The sequence below is a fragment of the Arvicola amphibius genome, chromosome 10, assembly GCF_903992535.2.
Source record: "Arvicola amphibius chromosome 10, mArvAmp1.2, whole genome shotgun sequence".
Lineage (NCBI taxonomy): Eukaryota > Metazoa > Chordata > Mammalia > Rodentia > Cricetidae > Arvicola > Arvicola amphibius.
Window position 1 is genome coordinate 111,302,403 of NC_052056.1, and position 15,790 is coordinate 111,318,192.

The following is a 15,790-nucleotide window of genomic DNA, read 5'->3' on the forward strand; positions in this document are numbered from 1 at the left end:
ATATGTGTGTTTTCCGATGGTCTTGTGTGACCCCCCTGGGAAAGGGTGATTTGACCCCCAAAAGGGGGGGGGGCAACCCATAGGTTGAGAACTGCTGATTTATTTATACAGTCCGGGACCGAGCTCAGGGTCATTTTTTGTGTACATCTCACCACAATGAACCTCCAACATCGTCTCCCACAGGCCTGCCTGGAGGCTTGCCTCCTATGTGATTTCAGATTCACTGCCCATCACAATGTTTAAGTATTCACTCATGGATGTGTGTGTCTCCAGTTCTGAGCTAACAAAAGCTCAGGGCTCTTAATCTATTTTGGCTAACTGCTGGCGGGGGTAACCTATCTCGGGGTTTTTATTGCTGTGATGAAACACCATGACCCAAACCAAGTTGGGGAGGAAAGGGTTTATTTCATCTTACAGCTTTTCCTTCATCATCCAGGGAAGTCGAAGCAGAAACTCAAGGCAGGAACCTGAAGACAAGAGCTGATGCAGAAGCTATAGAGGTGTGCTGATTATTGGGTTGCTCCTCATGGCCTGCTCAGCCTTATAGAACCCAGCACACTCTTAGTTGACTCGGCAGGGAGGCCTTAATTTCAATGAGAAGCAGATGCGGGGGGGGGGGGGGATGGAGGGGGGGACGGGAGGAGAGGATGGAGGGAGAACTGGATTGGTATGTAAAAATAGAGAAAAAGAAAAAAAAGAAAGAAGGGAGAGAAAGAAAGAAGGGGAGGAGGAGAGAACCAAAAGAAAGGAAGAAAGGAAGGAAGGAAGGAGAGAGGGAGGGAGGGAGGGAGGGAGGGAGGGAGGGAGGGAGGGAGGGAGGGAAAGAGGGAGGAAGGAAGAAAGGAAGGAAGGAAGGAAGAAAGGAAGGAAGGAAGGAAGGAAGTGCCACAGGTCAATCTAGTGAAGCATTGTCTCAGCTGATGTTTCCTTTTCTAAAAGGGCTCTAGCTTGTGTTTAATTGACGTAAAAACTAGCCGCACAGTACAATGCCCCTACACAGCAGGAGCCAAGTAAGGAGTCTCTTTCCTCTTCCTGGGGTCAGGCTAAGGACTGAAAGGCAGCATTGTCCTGGGGTGGAGGAGGCGTTTTTCACGAGCTCAGGCCTTTGTCTTCGCCCCTCGCAGGTGGCGCCGGGGCCTCACGATGCCCGTGTGCCCGATGTCCCTGGAGTCCCTCAAGGCCTCACACTTCGCTCTGGGCCCCGATCCGCGGCTGCACGATGGCACTATGCAGTGCACATCGCACCGGGACTTCCCGGCCTATTCCTCAGTCACCCCGGCGCAGCCCCCAGCTTCGCCACCGCACCCCACGGTCTTCCAAACGGAAGCGCGCTGGGCGGCCCAGAAGCGCGTGTCCGAGGTGCGCCGCGCGTTCTCGCCGCCGCCCGAGATGCAGTCGCTGGAAGAGCGGCGGGAGCAGACAATGGAGCGCACGCGAGCCATGCAGATCAGCAACCTGCACCTGCACGCGGACGCGCGCACCGGTCTCAACCTGTCCACCGCTCGTTCTGACTACCGCTGGCCTGAGCAGCCGCCGCACGCCCGCGAGGATATCCGAGGCGCGCGCCTCATCTTCGATCGCGACTCGGTACCCTTAGGCGACAGGGAGCAGCTCGGCATCCCTCCCACCTCGTACCAGGCACACTACCCGCCATACGACGGCACCCCTCAGCCCCGTGTGCCCAGCAGCCACCTGGGTGAGCGCGCGCTCTGGCCAAGTGCACCTAAGGTCGCTCAGGGACTCCTCACAAGCTACACATCCACCCCCGTCCACACCCCAAAAGGCCACTTGTCATGTTGGAGAGGGAAAACGCTTCTAGTTGCCACCCAGTAGAGACCAAAGATGCTGCTGCTAAAACCGCCAGGGCTGAGAATACAATATTCAGTTGGTAGTGTATTTACCTAGCACTCATGAAGCTCTGGTTTGCGACCTGAGCACTATATAAACTAGGCATGATGGCCAACACCTATCGTCCCAGCGCTGAGGAAGTAAAGGCTCGCTCAGATCAGGAGTTCAGCTATGCTACTTAGTGAGTTCAAGTTTAGCCTGGGACCCTGTCTTTAAAAAATAAAACAAGGCTCGCAAGATGACTCAGTCAGTACACTGGTTGATGTGCAAGCATGAGAACCCAAGTTCCACCCCTAATATCTATATTATGCATGGTTGGGAGAAAGAGACAGGAGTATCACACACACACACGCGCGCGCGCGCACACACACACACACACCACCTCCCCATTTGCTGGCCAGTATAACTGAATCAGCTCCAGGTTCAGTAAGAGACCCTGTCTCAAAATATAAGGTGGAGAACAATTGAGGAAGACACCTGACATCAACCTCTGGCCTCCACATGCATGTGCATTCTCATGTACCCACACACATGAACACACAAGACAAAAAAAAATCCCACAGTTCGCTTGGTGGCTCATGTCTGCAATCCCAGCACTCAGGAGCTAAGGGAAGAGATTGCTGCAAATTTTTGGCTCACTCTCCAGATCCTACCATGCACAGCAGCAGCACTACCCCACAAAAGAATCAGCCAGCTCCAAATATCAAGGAAATTTAGGTACCAGGAACTATGAGACAGCTCACTGGGAAAGGGCACATGCAGCCAAGTCTAATGACCTGAGTTCAATTCCTAGGTCCCACATGGTAGAAGAAGAGGACTCATTCCTGTAAGTTGTTCTCAAACCTACACATCACACACACACACACACACACACACACACACACCACACGCACACACATACTAACAAAAAGTCGAGTATGATTGTTCATGCCTGTAATATAAGCACTTAAGAGGCTGAGAGAGGTTCAAGACCAGCCTTGGCTACAGCATGAATTCAAGTCTAGCCTGAGTGACTTGGTGAGTTTCTCCAAAGAAAAAAGGTTGAGAACATACCGCAGTGGTAGAGCACTGGACTAGTGTGTATGATGTCCTAGGTTTTTCTTTTTACTTTTGTTTTGTTCTGGAATTGTCTAACAATGACTCCGGTACAACCGTAGTTGCTGTTACTAAGAGGATACCCTTTGAGTTGGGCTTTGGGATCCTGGGATTTGGGTGCAACCATGTAATTTAGAGGACAACCTTGAGTATCAGAGCTCAGGTATTTTCATGTTTTATTTTGGAACAAGGTGTTTTATGGGTTAAGAGGATGAACTATGATAGCCATACTTTTGGTTTTGAATGAACGAGTTTATTGGTATATAGCAAGCCAAAATAACAGAAAAAAAAAAAAAAACCAAAGGAACCAAGTGATGACACAGTAGAAACCAGCCTTAACCTAGTACAACATTCTCCTATTGGGTGTTCAGAGCATCCCTCAGAGACCACCTGGGAAAGCCCCCTTGTTCCCGGGGCAGAGCAGTGGGGCTCTGCTCACAGGGGAGGCTTCCAAATGAAATAAAAGTGGATAGAAATGACACCAGAACAGGTGCTCAAACATGCAGCAAAACTGACGTCATGGTGGCGCATGCCTTTAATCTCAGCACTCAGGAAGCAGAGGCAGGCAGATCTCTGTGAGTTCTAGGCCAGCCTCTTCTACAGAGCAAACTCTAGGACAGCCTAGTCTACAGAGGAGGGGGGGAGGGAAGAAGTGGGGGAAGGGAAAAGGGAGAGGAAGGGAGTGGAGGAGGCTGACTGACTGGAAGTTGAGGCCGTCAGGTGGAGCTCCTGACTAAACTGTCTCCTTGCGGTGAGCTTCCCAGGGCATAATGTCCTCTCTTTTCCACCCAGGGGCTTTTATGTCATGGGATAAGCAGTAGTACTGTTTGTCCCAAGTGGCTCACCTTCCAGCTGTTCTCAAGTACATGATGTTTTAATTCTTGGATTGTTTTGCGGTTTTTCTTGCCTCCTTGTCACAGAATTGGGGGGACAGCCCACCCTTGGACAACGGGCCATGGAGAACACTTTAAGATGTATACTCTCAGGTCTAAATGAGAGAGGGGATGTGACTTCCAGAACTTAGGGTCTGTCATTGACCTGGAAAGGCCTCAAATAGGCTGATCTGCCTGGGAGCTGCCTCCCTAGTGCTGAGACTACCAAACTTGTGCCACCATTTCTGACTTTTTATGCAAGTTCTGGAGGTTCCAACCCGGGTCCTCATGATTGTAAAACAAATGTTTTACTGCATCTCCCCAGCCTTTTCTTTTTCCTGTTGGGGACTAAATTCAGGGTCTCAGACATACCAGGCAAGTGCTCTACCACTGTTCAGCCACCGTGCTCTTCATTTCTATCCGGCCACTTCCAGTCTCTGCACCACGAAGATATAAGATGAGTGAGAGAATACCAGGTCCAATTCAGCCTGAGCTGGGCCCATGACCCCAGCACTCAGAAGTCTGAAAACTGCGAGTTCCTATACTCTCTCAATGCACACACACACACACACACACACACACACACACACAAACACCCTGAAACAAAACAAAAATAGGAAAGAGGAGCCCATGCCTGTAAAGTTAGCCCTGCAGGGAGGCACGAGCAGGAGAGTCAGTTCGAGGCCATATTCTACTGTGTGACTACATGAGACCCTAAGGGAAATGGACTTAGCCTATCAAGGTGCCTGTCTTAAGCCTTGGTAGTTATTTTTATCTTATGTTTCTGTGTCTATATGCATGTGCATATGTTCTAGGGTTCAAGTATGAGGTCAGAGGACAGCTTGCAGGAGACACTTTTCTTTCAGCAGGTGAAACCTGGAGCTCTAACCCAGGTCATCTGGCTTGGTGGCCAGCACCTTTACCCACCAACCCATCTCAACAGCCCCTTTATATATATATATATATATATATATATATATATATATATATATATATATATATATACACACACACACACACACACACACACACATACATATATATATATATTGTTTTGGGGGATAGTTTGCAGAGATCCTTCAGTCTAGAATGCTCAGGGCTGCTCAGACTACCTTTCTGTGGCTACAATGCCAGATGATCTTAAGGCTGCAGAGAATCAGCCCCATTCTCTCCCACTACCTTCCTCTTCCTTAGGGGGGCCCAATCCCCTGAAGTGGAACTACAAGGGACAGGAAGGCACCTCCTACCAGAATCAGTTCCAGGCTCTCCCAGGCCCACCTGCCTTGATGTGTAAGAGGGTAAATCAATGTGGCTCTGGCTTTGCTGGGGCGGGGGGAGGGTGCAGCTATGGCAGCTAGGGTAGTTTCCACCTTTCCACCCTTCTTTGCCCGTAGGCCTCCTCCATTGTGAGCCTAGGAGACAGCAAGGCTGGCTACAGCACCCTGTGCTCATACGTGAAACAGACCTACACACCCCAGGAGCTGCCACCACACAGGTAGGAAAGGCCACAGTCTGCTCACAGTTGGCTGTCAGCACCCTGTGGGAGGATGGGGAGACGGCTCAGTATGGAAAAGTGTTTGCAGCATGAGCGTGAGGACAGGAGCTCAAACCCTCAGCACCTACCTACAAAGCTGCCTGTGGCCATGTGCCCATCATCCCCAGGGTGTGGTACACACAGACAGGGCAATCGTTGGGGTGTGTCAGCTGCCAGCCTACCTCTAGGATCAGTGAAACTCGCTCTCAAAAGAATAAGGCAGGGACCAATGAGATGGTTCGGTGGTCAAAGGCACTTGCCACCAAGCCGGATGACCTGAGTTCAGTCCCTAGGATCTACATAGCAAAAGGAGGGAACTGATGTCCATAATCTATTCTCTGACCTCCACGTGTGCACCATGGAAGAAGCACAGGTACACACACAAGTTCAATCCCTAGGATCTACATAGCAAAAGGAGGGAACTGATGTCCATAATCTATTCTCTGACCTCCACGTGTGCACCATGGAAGAAGCACAGGTACACACACAAGTTCAATCCCTAGGATCTACATAGCAAAAGGAGGGAACTGATGTCCATAATCTATTCTCTGACCGCCACGTGTGCACCATGGAAGAAGCACAGGTACACACACACACACACACACGTAGTCAGGCTCACACTTGCACACAGCCTGTATATGCACAACACATGTACAGAAGCACACAGACCAAAATAAATGAGGAGAAGGAAAGGTGTTTCCACAGCTGAGCTATTGTTCCTATGCAGAAGACCAGAGTTTGGTTCTCAGCACCCATACGGTAGCTCTCAACAGCCTATGACTCCAGTTCCTGGAGATCCAACACCACCTTCTGGCCTCTGCCAGCATCCACACACATGTGACACATGCACATGCATATAAAATAAAAATGAAATATAAATCTTTGAAAACAAACAAACAAATGGAAAGAGCCAGGCAGTGATGGCACACACCTTTAGTCCCGCACTCGAGAGGTAGAGACAGGTGGATCTCTATGAGTTTGAGGCCAGCATGGTCTGCAGACCAAGTTCCAGGGACAGCCAGAGCTACGCAAAGAAACTCTGTCTTGAAAAACAGGGAGGGTGGTCTGTTCACTGGCGAACAGCCCTGGCTGCTTTTCCAGAGGACCCAAGTTTGATTCCCAGCACCCACTTGGCGACTCACGACTGTTTATAACTCCAGTTCCTGGGGACCTGATGCCTTCTTATCTCCCTAGGCAGCAGGTATGAATGTGGTGCAAAGATATACATACAGGCAAAATACCCATACACATTTAATTAAAAAATTCTTTTTAAAAGGGGAAACTGAGTATGGAGGAGAATGCCCTGAATCCCAGAACTTGGAGCCAGAGAATGGGGGTTCACTGTGAAGTCAAGGCCAGCCTGGTCTACATAGTTCTGGATCAGCCAAAGTCACATACTAAAACCCTGCCTCAAAATAAATAAAACAAATAAATAAGGGCTGGAGAGATGGTTCAGCAGTTAACAGTACTTGCTGCTCTGGCAGGGGACCCGAATTTGATTTCTTGTACACACATGGTGGCTCCCAACGATCTGTAACCCCCATTCAAGGAGATCTTCTGGCTTTCATGGGCATCAGAAACACCAGGAACATGTGGTACACTTACATATATACAGGCAAACACTCATACACATAAAACAATCATCTTTAAAAATAGCCAGGTGTTGCTGGGCAATGGTGGGGCACACACATTTAATCCCAGCACTCAGGAGGCAGAGTCAGGTGGATCTCTGTGAGTCTGAGGCTAGCCTGGCCTACAAAGCAAGTTCCAGGACTGGCTCCATAACCAGTGAGAAACCCTGTTTGTTTGTTTTTTTAAACAAAAACAAGAAAACAAGACCGGACTGTGGTGGCACATACCTTTAATCCCAGCACTTGGGAGGCAGAGGCAGGCAGATCTCTGTGAGTTCGAGACCAGCCTGGTCTACAAGAGCTAGTTCCAGGGCAGGCTCCAAAGCTACAGAGAAACACTGTCTTGAAACCCCCCCCCCCCCACACACACACACACAAAAATAGTCAGGTGGTGGCAGCGGCAGCACACACCTTTAATCCCAGAACTCAGGAGGCAGAGACAAGCCAGCCTGGTCTACAGAGTGAGTTTCAGGACAGCCAGGGCTATATGGCGAAACTCTGTCTCCAAAAACATAAATTAAAATGAATAATTAATTAATAAAAATAAAAAGGCTGAGCAGAGTGGCACATACCTTTAATCCTGGCACTCCTGTCCTGCTTAGGCTTCTGCAGCTCCGATAAACACAGAGGCCAAAAGCAATCTTGGAAGGAAAGTATTTGGTTTGTAGATTACCGTCCATCGTTGAGGGAAGTCAAGGAAACTCAAGGAGGAACCTCTTAGAGGCAGGAACTGAAGCAGAGGCCATGGAGAAATGCTGTTCACTGGCTTGTTCTCCAGGGCTGGTTTAGCATGCTTTTGTAAGCCACCTAGAATCATCAGTCCAGGGGTGACACCACCCACAGGGGCCAGCCCTTCCCACATCAATCATTAATGAATAAAATGCCCTTTAAAAAAATCCCCTCAAACAGACACCACAAGAACAGGAATTTGGGGCTGGAGGGATGGCTCAGAGGTTAAGAGCACTGGCTGCTCTTCCAGAGGTCCTGAGTTCAATTCCCAGCAACCACATGGTGGCTCACAACCATCTGTACTGAGATCTGGCGCCCTCCTCTGGCGTGCGGGCATACATGGAGGCAGAATGTTGTATACATAATAAATAAATCTTAAAAAAAAAAAAAGAACAGGAATTTGATGGAAACAGTTCCTCAGTTGAGGGGACCTCTTTCAGGGTGATTCAGTTTGTGTTTAGTTGACCACTAACCAACACAACTCCTGAGGCAGAGGCAGGCAAATCTCTGTGAGTTCCAGGCAGGCCTGAACTACAGATTGAGATCGTTTAGACCGTCGTACAAACTTGTACAAATACTGACGCACCCCAGGCTCAGCCTTGGTTCACCTGCCCCTATCACTTTTCCTGGGAATTCTGAGGACCTACCTTGATCCTAACTTGCTTTGCCTGAGGTATGACAAGGGCCAGACTGCAGCCCACATCCACCAGGTGAGCATTGGTCCCGGAGACGGCATGTTCCATGACAGGACCACCATGAACGACCACTTCTACCCCCGAGAGCCAGGTGAGAACCGGTGTGTGTACTCCATCCCTGGCGTCTTTTTGTGTCTGCTGCCTACCACTGACACACCTCTTCCCAGCAGAGCCTTTTGTCCTTCACCACGATAAGACTCCAGAGTCGCACATCCTGGAAGGAAATTGGTGCCCTGGCCCTGGCAGCCTTGCTACCTCCACAAAGTTCTTCTATGGTGAGGTCAGCAGGAAGAGGGAGAAGGTGCCAGTGTGCTCTCATGGGGGCGGGGGGGGGGGGGGAGGGGCAGAAGCGGGTCTCAAAGGCAGAACAAGAGGTGGTGGTGCTCAGTGTAGACCACAGGCCCTGAGGTTCACACACACACACACACACACACACAAACACACACACACACAAACACACACACACACACACACGCACGCACGCACGCACGCACCAGTATCAGCCACAATGGTTCTGTCTGTAAAATACAATAACTGAATTAAATCTAAACCCATCTGGAACCCAGAGGGTGGTAGCTACCCACGCCACGCGACTGCTTCTCCGTGCTGGAGCCCCTGGACCAGAGATCCTTAGAAGCTTGTATTCCTACAGCCGCCTCCTGTGACTCAGCCTCCAACGCGACACGTGTCCCATGAGAAATTGAAGGATCACGTGACCCTGGGAGAAGAAAAGCTGCTCCGAGACTTCTTCCAAACCTCCTCGGGCTCCACCTACTGCCCTCCGGACACCAGCCCAAAACTGAGAGTCCACAACTTTTCTTTCTTGCAGAGTAACTTGCCTGAGGGCACAGGTGGTGAGTGTGGTCTACCTATCCCTGAGAGCCCCGCCCCATCCCCAAGATCCTCCCTGGTTCCTGGAAGCACCGTCCGTCACTGAAAGCCTCACCTCACTAAAGCCGTCCCTTCCTGACGCCCCGCCCTTCACCCCATCCCCTCATTCAACTCTAAAGATCTGCTTCTGTCCCTGGAAGATTTGTCCATTGCTGAAAACATCACCTCATTCTTAAAGACACCCCCCCCCCCGCCCCAATTCCCTGTTCATTCCCACACACCTGACCTACCCTGAAGTCCACGCTCCATCTCCAAGGACATGCTCATGTTCCCATGGGCCCGACCCATAAATGAAAGCTCCGTCCTGGGAACCCATCCCTACCTCCAAATACTTGCTTCTCTTCCCCGACCCCACCTCCCCGGACAGGGTTTCTCTCAGTAGCCTTGTGTCCTGGAACTCGCGTTTTAGACTAGGATGGCGTCGAACTCAGAAATCCACCAGCCTCTGACTCCCGAGTGCTGGAATTAAAGTCGTGTGCCATCAAATCCTTACTTCTTATGTCTAGAAGTCTTACTCTAGCTTCAAAGATCTTCCCATCGCTGGACTCATAACTCCCTGGAAGCCACATCCGCATCCCCCAAGTTCATCCCCCTTCCTAAAGCCCCGCCCCATTCCCAAAGTTCCGCCCCTCAAAGTGCCTACCACCACCTGCCTCGAATTGACTCCACCTTGGATTGACAACTCTCATCTCTGGGACTATGCGGACTATGTGTAATTCCAATCCTATAGTCTGGACAAGGCCATTCCCCCTTATTCTCCCTCATTCATCCCTAAGCCCTCCTCCTCTATTAGACGCTGGCTTTGCACAGTGCCTTCCCTGGCCCGGCCCTTCAGACTCCTCTGGTTTGATCCTGCTCACACTCCACACTGTCTTTGCCTCAGTTCAGCATAGGTCCCTGAACCCTGAATCTTCCACCCTTAGTCCCTCATATCCTGCCTCATTCGTTTCCTCTGCTCCCCAACTTTCCCCAAACCCAAATCTCCAGAATTAGACTTTTTAACCACGAACCAAAAGATGATGAAGCCACATGGAATAGTTCGAGCCACCATCACCCAAGAATTGTTACAGAAGGTGAGTCAGAGGGATGGGATACATCCCCTCATCAGCACCCCTCAGACTAATGTCAACCCCAGTCTCAGAATCACAGTCAAGTCAGCTAGGGTCAACTGTGCTGAAAGTAATTTTGTCAGTGCTGAGGATCAAGCTAAGAGTCTTTTTTTATTTTTTTTTGAGACGACCTCCTCCCTCCATCTCCCCAGGGCTGAGGTTGCAGGCACACAAGCACACCATTCAGAATTCAGAGGTCATGTTAATGACAACCCAGCTTCAAGGTTAGCCCTAGCTTCTCCCAACTCTCAAGTCTACACCAACTCAGATACGTTTATTACCAGACAGGTTGGTTTAAATCTCAAAAGAAGGGTTCATTTAGAGGCCACCTAAGACCATCCAAAGTCCTGGGATCATTCTAGGGACTATCTAAAAATGGTTTTATTTAATTTTTTTATGATTTAGTATTTATTTATTATGTATACAGTGTTCTGTCTGTCTGTATACCTATAGGCCAGAGGAGGGCACCAGATCTCATTCTAGATGGTTGTGAGCCACCATGTGGTTGCTGGGAAGTGAACTCAGGACCTCTGGAAGAGCAGTTAGTGCTCTTAATCTCTGACCTATCTCTCCAGCCCCCGATCGTTTAATTTTTATGACATTTTATTTTAGTGGTGTGTGTGTGTGTGTGTATGGTGTGTGTGTGTGTGTGTGCATGTATGTGAATGCATGGGCATACACATGTCTTGATAAACATGGGAAGGTCAGAGGACACTTGCAGTAGTCAATTCTCTTTTCTACCACGTAGGCCCCAGGGATGGAACGCAGGTCCTCCCACATAGGGTACAATGCTGAGTGACTTCTCACCCTTCAGTGCCCTCCCCAGAGGGATCTAGAGGTGGCCAGGGTGAGTCAGCAACCACAAGGCTGTCTGACAAATCACCTACCTTGACTTCACAGTGCAAATACAGCCACATAGAGCCCCCTCTGGGTGGACAGCGCTTCTTCTCCACCCAGCATCAAGACCAGTTTCCTTTCAAGTACCAGGGCCTGCAGATACAGAAGCTAACTGACATTCAGGAGAGCCATGTGCCACTGGGTACGCCCCAAAGGGTGGGCTGCTGGGGACAGAAAGTAGACCCTCTAGCCCCCCAACTCCCTATGTACCCTTGCCTGAGCCAGCAATAAATAGCACTTGATTGTCAACCTGGCAGGCTTTATCTTCACTTTTTTGTTTTTTAACATTGATTTGTGTTTGAGCATGATCATGCACTTGCCACAGTGGGGGAGGGGTGTCAGAAGGCAACTTGCAAGAATTGGTTCTCTCCTTTCACCATATACGTTCCAGGGAATTGATCTCAGGTCCCCAAGGATCAAGCTTTGTGGCAAGGCCTCTGTTTGCTGAGCCATCTTGGCTGTCCTGGACAGAATTTAGAATCACCGTGAAAACCAACCACTGAGCATGTCTACGTGAGAGTTTCTAGATTAGGTTAAGTAAGGCAAGAAGACCCTGAATGTAGGTGGCACAATTTCATGGTCTAGGGCTCCAGCCTGAAGAAGGAGTAAGTGTCCTAAGCTCTAGCATTCTTCACTGCCAGCCGCCTCCTGACTGTGGAGGCAATGTGACCAGCTTCCTTAGCTCCTATCAGTTTACCATCCCACTGTGATGAACTGCATCCTCAAACTGTGAGGTTTTCTTTCTTCCTCTCTCTTTCTTTCTCTTTCTTTCTTTCTTTCTTTCTTTCTTTCTTCTTAGAGTATGTGGGTATTTTGCCTACATATATGTCTGTACACCATGGACATCCTGGTGCCTGTGGAAGTCAGAAATGGACTTTGGATCCCCTGGAAGTGGAGTTACAGATGGTTGTGGGTCACCATGTAGGTTCTGGAATTTAAAATCCCGGTCTTGTGGAAGGCAGTGGGTGCTCTTAACGCCGAGCCATCTCCACAACCCTGAACTGTGAGCTTCTATCAGATATTTTCTCATAGTGATGAGACAAGTAACTAATACAGAGGGTTGTACTGGAGAGAATGATGTCACTAAGACACCTGAGCAGCTGTGTGTGGTGGAGCACACCTGGAGACTCGCAGGCAAGAGGATGGAGAGTGTGAGCCTCATGAACTACATAGTGAGTACCAGTTTTACAGAACAAGATCCAAGCATGGAAAAAAAAGACAGTTGAGCAGGTTCTTCTGATTTTTTGTTGTTTTTGAGACACAGTTTCTCTGTGTAGCCCTGTTAGTCCTCGAACTCTCTCTGTAGACCAGGCTGGCCTTGAACTCAGAGATCCACCTGCCTCTGACACCTGAGTGCTGGGATTAAAGACATGCACCACCACCGTCCAGCTCTTCTGATGTTTGAATGACACACAGAATATGAATAATAAGTCTGGAGATGACTCAGTGGTTAAGAGCCCTGGATGCTCTTGCAGATAACCTGAGTTTTATTCCCAGCACCCATGTCTAGCGGCTCACAACCACCTGTGAGTCCAGCCCTAGTGCCCTAGCTTCTGAATGTACTGAACTCTCTCTCTCTCTCTCTCTCTCTCTCTCTCTCTCTCTCTCTCTCTCTCACACACACACACACACACACACAGATATGCACGTAGACACATAATTAAAAAGTTAAAAATCAGCCAGGCAGTGGTGGTGCACTCCTTTAATCCCAGCACTTGGGAAACACAGTCAGGTGGATCTCTGATTTCAAGGCCAGCCTGGTCTACAGAGAGAGTTCGAGGACTAACAGGGCTACACAGAGAAACTGTGTCTCAAAAACAACAAAAAATCAGAAGAACCTGCTCAACTGTCTTTTTTTCCATGCTTGAGAAGTCCTGTCTTGAAAACCAAAAAGAAAAAAGAAAAGAAATAGCTCAACAGTTGAGAGCACTGGCTGCTCTTCCAGAGGACCTGGGTTCAATTCCCAGTGCCCATATGTTGCCTAAACTAACTGTCTTTAACTCCAGTTCTGATGCCCTCTACTGGGCCCTTATGGCACTTGCTTCTTTGTGGAGCACATACATACATGCAGACAAAACACCCATCCATATAAAAATGACTAAATCTTTTAAAGAAAGTCTAGTGTCGTACAAAGGCTTTGGGCAGGAACGTTGAGTGTGGTGAAGAGTCCTGGACTCTGGGACAGTATCAGTCCAGACTCCTTCAGGTCTTAATTTTTTTTTAATTTTAAAAAATTTTGATTTTATTTATGTGTGTCTGTGGAGAAACCAGAAGAGGGCATCCTGTCCTCTGGAGCTAGAGTTACAGGCATTTGTGAATTACTCTATGTGGATGCTGGGAATTGAACTCTGGTCCCCTGTAAAAGCAGCAAAAGCACTTAACCGCTAAGCCATTTCTTCAGGGGCCACCACCCCTTTCTTTTGGAGACAATATCTCACTACATAGCCCTGACTGGCTTGGAATTACCTATGTAGACCAGGATGTTCTCAAATTCATAGAGATCTGCCTTCTTCTGCTTCCTGAGTGCTGGAATTAAAGGTGGGTACCAGCATTTCAGGCTTTTAAAAGTTTCAATGGTTTTGGGTTCTGTTTGTTTTTTAACATTCATTTACTTAGTGCAGGCTGTTGTGGGGGCACAGGTGTTGTGTTGTTTGGGTAGAGGTCAGAAGACAGCTTATAGGAGTTGATTTTCTCCTTCCACAATGAGGGAAAGGGGGGAGATTAAACTCAGGCTTGGCAGCAAGCACCTTATCCACAAAGCCATCCTTCTGGCTCTCACCACAATGATTTTTGTTGTTGTTTTGTTTTTGTTTGTTTATTTGGAGACAGGATCTCACTCTGTAGCCTTGGCTGGCCTAGAGTAGATCAGGCCAGTCTTGAACTCATGAAGATCTGCCTGCTTCTGCCTTCTGAGTGTTGGGGTTAAAGGTATATACGACATGGTTGGCCACACCACAATCTTTTCCATCTAGGGCCTAATATTACTGGTTCTCGTCTCCTAGCAATAGGCGTACATTTGCCCAGACCGTCTATCTAGTTGAAAGTCATAACTTAACGAGGGTAAATAAAAGCCTGTAGTGAGCTCTCACTACTGAAAGGAATACTTAGGTTTTGTTGACAGGGAGTATTTAATCTGTCAGGAGAAACGGGCATCTAGAATCCCCCTCGATTATCTCTGAGAATTCCAGGTTTTTGTTTTTTTGTTTTTGTTTTTAGTTTAGTTTAGTTTTGTTTTGTTTTCGAGACAGGGTTTCTCTGAGGCTTTGGAGCCTGCCCTGGAACTCGCTCTTGTAGATCAGGCTGGCCTCGAACTCACAAAGATCCGCCTGCCTCTGCCTCTCACGTGCTGGGATTAAAGGCGTGCGCCACCGCCGCCCGGCTCGAGAATTCCAGTTTTATCTCTACCTCATTACCTTCATCATTTGGTGTGGGCAGAGAATTCAGCTCACCAATTTCACATGGAGTAGAAGCAATCTCTTCTTTGTCGAAGAATGTGTGCAAGAATCTTACATGTCCTTTAAGACATAAGATTGAAAGGGCCTGTGAGATGGCCCAGCAGGTCCAATTTGTGGCCAACTGGGGAGACTCGAGTTCCGCCCTAAGAACCCACGTGGTGGAGGGAGAGAGCTCCACGTTTCAATGTCCTCCTCTTTCCAAGGGGTGATTCCTGTTATTTTGGTTTTGTTTGGGGGGGGGGGGGGGCATTTTGTTTTCAGTTTCTTTGTGTCTGTCTTGTTTTTCTTCTATATTTTTGAAAAAGGGTCTCATTTAGCCCAGGGTAGCCTTCCTCAACTATATAGTGAGTCTGAGGTCAGCCTGAGCTACATGTAGAGGAAGGGAGGGAGAAAAGCAGGGAGGGACACTAGTTTCTGTGTTCAGTGAGGAAGATCCCAAGCTGAAAGAGGACTCTTTTTAGCAGAGGGTGTTGGGAGACTTCCAGGGGAGGGGCATGAACTTGTGCCAGGTGACTTTAGGGGAAATTGAAGCAGTTATGGTTGGTACAGTCTGTGGCTGGGATTCCAGCAACTTTTATCGCAGAGATGTGGGAGGATTGAAAATGGAGTGTGGGCTGTGGCTGGCAGGCAGGGGCAGTCATTTGTGTTATGGGTAAAAGAAGGGATGTGTGGTCATTGCTTTGGTTGCAGCCTATTCTTACGTCTGTCTTAGTTCAGATATGGTCAGAGGGTGGCCTTGCTGTACCATGTTTTTTTCACCCTGTGACCATCATCGTTTATGCTTAGGTCTGTGTCCCATTACCAGCCGCCCAGGGCTTGTTTTCATTCTCTGTGGTGGAGGGAGGTGTGTCTAAGTCGTAAAGTTTGCCCTATAGCTTTCTTTAATCCTGGCTGACAGACGATGTCAGTGGTCCCCAAATCAGCACTTGCTCCAGCTTCTTGACCTGCCATTAGAATAGGAGGCTGAGAAGATGGAAGTTTCAGACTTTACTGCTCGGAACAGGAAACGAAAGGGTTTCCTACAGGTAGTGAAG

The 15,790-nt window shown here is 48.8% G+C and overlaps 1 protein-coding gene across 1 annotated transcript; it reads left to right on the top strand.

The window, feature by feature from the left end:
* The first annotated feature begins 1,143 nt into the window (after positions 1-1,143).
* Tex45 (testis expressed 45) lies at positions 1,144-11,532 on the top strand. The gene is made up of 8 exons (XM_038344548.1): positions 1,144-1,696; positions 5,010-5,113; positions 5,210-5,310; positions 8,383-8,495; positions 8,575-8,684; positions 9,057-9,258; positions 10,283-10,368; positions 11,305-11,532. Exons 1-8 carry the CDS (start codon positions 1,144-1,146, stop codon positions 11,530-11,532), a joined length of 1,497 nt encoding a protein of 498 aa, XP_038200476.1.
* The last annotated feature ends 4,258 nt before the right edge of the window (positions 11,533-15,790 follow it).

Coding starts and splice junctions, on each gene's coding strand:
- Tex45 (XM_038344548.1), top strand. CDS start 1,144: ATGCCCGTGTGCCCGATGTCCCTGGAGTCCCTCAAGGCCTCACACTTC. Junction 5,311..8,382: donor CAGGAGCTGCCACCACACAG/GTAGGAAAGGCC, acceptor GCTTTGCCTGAG/GTATGACAAGGGCCAGACTG. Junction 10,369..11,304: donor CCCAAGAATTGTTACAGAAG/GTGAGTCAGAGG, acceptor TTGACTTCACAG/TGCAAATACAGCCACATAGA.